Source organism: Antrostomus carolinensis, unplaced genomic scaffold, assembly GCF_000700745.2.
Source record: "Antrostomus carolinensis isolate BGI_N321 unplaced genomic scaffold, ASM70074v2 scaffold44917, whole genome shotgun sequence".
In the NCBI taxonomy this organism is placed as follows: Eukaryota; Metazoa; Chordata; class Aves; order Caprimulgiformes; family Caprimulgidae; genus Antrostomus; species Antrostomus carolinensis.
The window spans coordinates 8252-15203 of record NW_010326499.1 but is presented as its reverse complement, the minus strand read 5'-3'; the positions used below and the strand labels follow the sequence as shown (position 1 = coordinate 15203).

Sequence of the window (6952 nt, the reverse complement as noted above, 5' to 3'; positions counted from 1 at the left end):
AGGGAGAAAGAAGAATGAGGTAAGGTGAGGATAAGGTGTACGGGTAGTAGAGAAATCAAAGACATGAAAATGAATCTCATCCTCGGAGAGTCTGTTAAACCTGACCTGCAAGACAGAATATTACACAGCAACAGGATGATATATAGAGCTGTTCCCTACAGCTCAGGGCCACGTAAGTCTCTCTAGGTGTCAGCAGAAAATCTGGACTTCTCCTTCCTTCAGCATCCATTTCCTTAACCAGCAACTCGCTGTGTTACGTTATCCTCACACGTCCCTGCTAGGTTCTCCGCTATTCATGTCCAAAGCTTACCTTAATATCCACAATAAACCCAGTCACTCCCAAAATGCCACCTCCCTATTTTCAGCTCAATGCTTAACTTATGTATGCTTAACAGCATACGTTAGCTTTCTCACTGTGAAGGGAAAAGCTTATAATCACCCATTGTGCCACCAGGTTGCAATTGCCAAAGGTAGTGGCTATGGGCAAAAAGCTATTTCTGCACCATCCAATATTGATTCTCTCAGCTCAGGAACAGCCAAGGAAAATGAGAAGTGGTTAGGACACTGTGCATTTCTAGCAGTGGCAGTGGAGTCTCCTGATGGTATGAAACAGAGAAGCCTTCAGCTTTATGTCAGGGAGCTGGAAAAATGCCAAGGGCCCCAGGATGAGGGGAATATAAAGTGAGATTAAAAAAAAAAAAAAAAAAGCTCAAAGAGTGTCAATTGTGGGAGCTGCTATGAAAAAAAAGAGGGTAAGTGAGGTTTAGATTTCTGCTAAGTAGGTTCTTTTCAGGGAAAGAAATAGTCCAAATACATTACAATCTCAGGGATCATTAAAAAGAAAAAAAAAAAAAAAAAAAGAAAAGGACTCAATTTTAAATAGTTCAACAGTCAAAGCTAAAAAGTCTTTGTCTAAAATACATACAAAGCTTGGTTTTTACCTGAAGAAGAAAGATATAGAAAAGATACAGACCAGCAAAATTACATTCAGTCATTAAGGTGAAAAATGAAAATGCAGTGAGTTTAATTCCAGGTTCAGTGTTCTTACTCTGGAATTGTTGGATCCCATCTGTGATGAGCTGGATACACCAAAAAACACTGTTTAAAAATTGGGTTTTATACCATTAGTGAAGAATTCTACCTGCATTCCTGTTACCTGCAGAGGGAAATTGGTTTAGCAAAGTTTATCTGCAGTGCAATATAAAATAATCTTGGTACTTTATGAAATTACTCTCTGCAGTGTCTTTTCTTAGACTACTGTAAATGCAATAGTTGAACATTTTGTTCTGCTGTGTAACTGCTTCATACTCAAGTCATTCTGTTGGTTCATAGAAGAACGGTTCATGTTTTGTGTCTGTGCAGGCAAAGCCAAAAACCTGAAAATATTTAATACAGTTTGTAAATAGTAGTTCCAGCAATTTACCAGTTTATGAGAATACAAAGTTACGTGTTTCATGCAAAGAGTAGCATTAGCATAATGCTGTCCAAAATATTGTAAAATAACATAATTTTTTGTCTCTATATAGATAACTATTGGATGGCAACATGTTTCTCAACCTGCTTTTGCATTCCTCATGTTGATAAAGACTATTGAAAATAAATAAGTACAAGTGGGAAGTATTCAACTTAAATTTGGAAATTCCATGTTGGAATTTTGTTATGTCTGTGTGCCCAGATCTGCTTCCTCACAGCCAATTTCTCCTCTGCTTTTACTTCACAGTAGTTAGTCTATGTTCTCTTCGAAAAAGTTAAAGGTTTCTGCCCCATGTGGTAGGACAACCTTCTATGATCCAAAAGTTTGCAAGGGCTGCAGACCACCTCATTTTCTCTCCCATCCCTGCCCCAAGGAACTGGGATGTTCCTTTTCCATACCTTCTCTCTAGAAGGTCAATTTTGGCTTCTGCACACCAGTTCAGGGGAATAAATGCAGCTAAATCCTTTTGTTGCAGTCTTCCCCACATAGCACAAAAGGCATGGAACAAAGAACATATGATGGTACAGCTGAGTGGTTATTCTTTGCTTAATTTCAAAGGGTTTACGAAGAATAACAGTGAATTTCTCAAAGAAAAAAACGTGGGAATCTTTTGCATTGAAATGTGTTAAGTGAGCTAAATATAAACATCTCTATCAGTTCCTCTGTAATTAACCATTTTCAAAGAAAAAAAGGTATAAGTAGAGCTTGTATCACACTTCCTGCTCATTAACTTTATGTGATATACATTGCGCACAGTGCGTAATTGATTTGTTATCAGCACTAGCAGAAGTAAAAATATCATGTTAACAAAGTTAAAAATGCAAAGAATAAATTTTAGGAGTCATCTTAAAAGTGCATCTGTGAACAACCTTTATTTTAATACAGTAAGGCATGTGATAAACTAGCTACCTCCACCATTTAAATGGGAGAAAGGTATAGAAGGTCATCTCTGAACAACGCATGCTGACTGCTCATTTGACCATTTCAGAACATTTTATCTCTGGGAAGGTGTAGCCATTGTTCCAAAAAGAGAAACAAACCTCCCCAAAAGAAAATTTCATAGCCTTTCTTAGTAGTGGTTGCTTCTGAGTCACCACATTCACTGCTGATATTTGGGGGTAGGATGGAAGAGGATTTTTAAAAATTGTTCACACATCACAAATTTTTAACATGTTCTTCAATTTTGAGGAACAATGGCCTCTCTCAATGATTTAGTATTGCTATAAGATATACTGAACCAAGTCTGCTGAGCAGATGACAGGGTCTACCCTGTCATCTATCTGTGCAAGCTACAGATACACCCGCTGGCTGCTGAGAATGCCTTTTTATGACTGTATGAAACCACAAATTAGAGCAGTTTGCTCTTTACACAGTAAAACAATTTGTCTGATTTCTGTGGCCGTAGGCTTTTCAGTGTACACGCCGATTGCTGGCTGCAAAGGCAGTTCTACACTCAGCCTTCCTCCTACGTGTGCTGCCACCCACCAGGCAGGGCTTTCTGCTTGGCAGAGCTTGCACGGCATCAAAGACACGAGGCTGAGCAAGAGGCTGCCCCAGAAAGCCAGTAGCCTGTTGGGAGTAGTCTTAGGGCTGAGCCCAAGTGCTTAAATACTCAATGGCTGGATGCACGTGGAGGCATCTTCTGCGAGCACTTAACCAAAATCCCTCTTTTGAGGGGATTGCATTAACATTTTCATATAGAAAATAGCAAATAGGGTGGTACTGCTTTTCTGTGCCTCTGAAGATGATGGGCCACTGTCTGGTACACCCAGCTGCAATATAAAAACTTAGTCAATTTAGAGCTGAGCTTGGAAAAATCTCCAAGGGTGGTGCTTCCCTCAAACACTCACAGTCACAAGGGTGTAGGATATTTAGGTCAAGTGCTCAAGTTTTCCTCTTTAAGCTGTTCTGTTACATGCAAAAGCTTAAAATAGCTATTATAGATGGGGCTGGATTAGGTTTGCATAAACCCTCTGCCCCATGATTTGGATGTGAGAAGTCAAATCAAGCACACTCATCCTCTGGAGGAGTGACCCAACTACCCGTTATTAATGAGAGACAGAGAGTTAATGCCTCCCTCTCCTTTCACATCAATTAATAAATGCTAAGATTGAACAGTTATGAACCTTTCTAACCGATTAGCAGGGGGGAAACAGCAAATCTGTACTGAGTTCATTAACAGAATTTTATTTAATCAGACATTCTGGATACACGTTGCACCCCTGTGAGATTTGCTATTAAAGTTCTCCTATTGAAGGAAGGGGCAGAGTACAGGAGTTTTTATTATTGATGTCATATGTCAAAAGCCTGACCTTAGTGCAAATCCCTAGGAAATTACATTCCATTGACATATGGTTTGAAGAGCACCTAATAAGCTAGGTGAAGTTTACATACTATCAGTCCAAATCCCTGATCCCCTAAGTCTGAAATTCTGTTTGCTTTGGGGAAACCTCTTAATAACATAGTAGAAACAGGTTTCCACTTAATAAACATACTCTTTAGCAACACCTTGTAAATGCTCTCAGCTTGCTGAAACAGAGTTGAGCAAGCATTTTACAAAGGGGCAGAGTATCTACTCTCAACAGTTTTCTGTGGAAATACTGTAGATATCGTCTCTGACAGCAATGACAATTTTTAAAAGTTTCTTCACCACAGCTGCAATGTAAATGTTTTGGGTTTTGTTTTTTTTTTTAATGTTCTTGTCATGGTATACAATTTCCAACCTTTACACAAAGTTAATTAGATTATCTTTATATTATCATCTGATATTTCTTCACTTAGAAAAAAGCTATGTGTATTTTGCAGGGATCTGGAGCTGACGTAATTCTTCATCTTGCTCACTGCTCTTCCTTTACCAAGAAAGTAATCTGAAACTGAGCAGAATTCTGTTTGCCTGTTTTTTATGAGGAAGAAAAAGGATATTATTTTGGCGTATATTCTTAATTAGGAAGTCAAGACCGTGCTCTGGAATTAGAAGGTCCCCATATGAATAAACGCCTTTGTTTTTCAGCTAACTTGCCTTTTACAGGACAGTCAGATTGAAAAGTTGTTAATTTATTTGGAAAATATTATTCCTTCAGATAAATACTATTCATCTGCAATCCGTTTCTACCTCATATTTGGTTAATTGTCAAATCAGTGATGATAAATAACCCTAAGTATAACAAATGAAAGGCCTATTGCCTTGATAAATGAAATTAATGTTAGTATTATTGCTGCTTAAGGATTAGTAGGGCAGACTTCCTTTTTGAACTTTTCTTGCTGGCACATATTTTCATTACCTTGAGACAGAGGCACATTTTTCTTAGCAGCACTATCAGTTCAATGCCATCTTACGGTGAAGATATACCCTTTGATGCCTAAAGAGAAACAGAGATGCAGAACTGCTGCACGTGGTTTTTGACACTGCTAGTGAAGACTTACGACAAGCATGAGTTTGATCTCACACAGGCTCAAACTCTGCTTCTGAGAAGCTGTGCAATATCTCGGCTTTCTTACAGATAAATAAATAGATAAATAAATAAATTGTGTTTGTACTTAGTCAGAAATAAGGTCACTGCCTCATCAGAGAGTAAAACTGCATGTGTTACCTCCAGCCACCCTTACCCAAATGCTATCAAAGGCCAGACCTTGCTATACCATGCTTCTGAGAGGAAAACTCATAAGGATTTTAAGCTAATGCTGGGAGCATAATGTAGAACTGCATTGCTGTGGCTGTTTAACAGATTTTCCTTCTCTGACAGTAAGCTACAGCTGTGTGATATCTGCTTTGCCTAAAATCTATGGAATTCCTCAGATATTTGACTGGATTGTCATTGCCACCTTGTTAGTAAATGCATCTGGCACCATAAAATCAGATACAGAACAGGTGCCCTCCTCTGAATCCCAGGCTGTCTTCCATCATCCATCTCCCCAAACTTTTTTCCTGCTGTTTTTCTACCTCTGAGGATGAATATGCATTGTAACAGTTCAGTTACCACTGAAAGCAAGTGAGAGTGGGGATGCCATGCTGTGCTAAGTTAGCAGAAATAAATATAATGCTACCTTTTTTTGTTCAAATAGTCTGTTTGGTTTCTGGGGGTTTTTTTACTCCCTCTGTTTATCAACTCACTACACAGATAAATAAGATATTTTTAACAGCACAATGTACAAATTTCACAGCCCCAAATCAACCATTATTTGATATTATTCTGTAGTGGAACATCCCCATTTCTCCTCACACCACCTTTATAATATCACATCATCTTAATCATGTCACTAATGACCCTTTTCCCTTCTTTTTCTTACTAGGTCGTTTTTACTACCTAATTCACCCGACCAAGCTGACCTACGATGAAGCTGTTCAGGCGTGCTTGAAGGATGGAGCTCAGATTGCCAAAGTTGGCCAGATATTTGCCGCCTGGAAGCTCCAGGGGTACGACCGCTGTGACGCTGGCTGGCTGGCTGATGGCAGTGTCCGCTACCCAATCTCCAGGCCAAGGAAACGCTGCAGTCCTAACGAAGCAGCGGTTCGCTTTGTAGGCTTCCCTGATAAAAAGCACAAGCTGTACGGTGTCTACTGTTTCAGAGCATACAACTGAAAATACCTAGAGCACAAAAGTTTTTCAATTCATTAAGAACATGTGAAAGATTTCTTTTCGATATGAACTCATGCAAGTTACCAAAACTGTGATAAACCTTTTTTACTTACTGTAAAGAGTCATTTTCATAAACCAAACCCATTTATTTTTTTCTTTTTTTTTTTTGTTTGTTTAAATATTTTTGTAAAAGTATCATTCCATAGATATTTTAAATTAATATAATTTAATGGAAGCTCTAGGTAAGGAAGTTTTAGAGCCAAATTCTTTTAAGCTATGTCATCCCAACAAAATATACTTTTCATGAATGGGGCATGCAATAGAGCTTGATGATTGCTAGGGCACAATTATGGAATGTAAGGCTACTCAAAGCAGAAGCTTATAAAAGCACAAACTTTACATATTTGTATCAGTTTGAGAAACACTGCAAATTGATTATATCAGGAATTTTGAAATAAGATAATCTTTTTTCTTAAAGGGGATCAGTGAGGTTTTGGAGAAAAAAACCTCACAACAATGTAGGTTAGAAATTCACTGTTTTCACTGGTTTCACATGGGAACAACACAGAGTTTAATAAAAGCAGCTAAAACAGTCCACAAAAGTAGGACTAGTTTTACAATTTAAAATCTTGCCTTTCTGAAAAATAAATTCATGGTCCCATGCATAGGAACAAGCACAATTAGTCCTCCTGAACATTTCAATTGTGTTTTTGTTGTGTATAAGTCATTCATGAGGGAGTGTATTATTAACTAATGAGAAAATCCTATTTCCTTCTTAAAGCCAATTAAAGATGCCTGAGAAGTGTTGTATTACCTTTGAGTAGCTTTACTGAGTTATTTTTAAACTCTTAAAGGCCATTTGCTAAGCAGCATATAGCATCTACTCAGGGCAGTTGTATAA

General features: G+C 38.1%; 1 protein-coding gene across 1 annotated transcript in view; it reads left to right on the top strand.

Annotated features, from left to right (window-relative positions):
• Nucleotides 1-6558, top strand: part of HAPLN1 (hyaluronan and proteoglycan link protein 1) — a 30163-nt gene extending 23605 nt beyond the window's left edge. The window contains exon 4 of the mRNA XM_010171580.2: nt 5765-6558. Coding sequence (XP_010169882.1) covers nt 5765-6054 — 290 coding nt within the window. The 3' untranslated portion in view covers nt 6055-6558. The remainder of the gene's footprint in view (nt 1-5764) is intronic.
• Nucleotides 6559-6952: the final 394 nt, after the last annotated feature.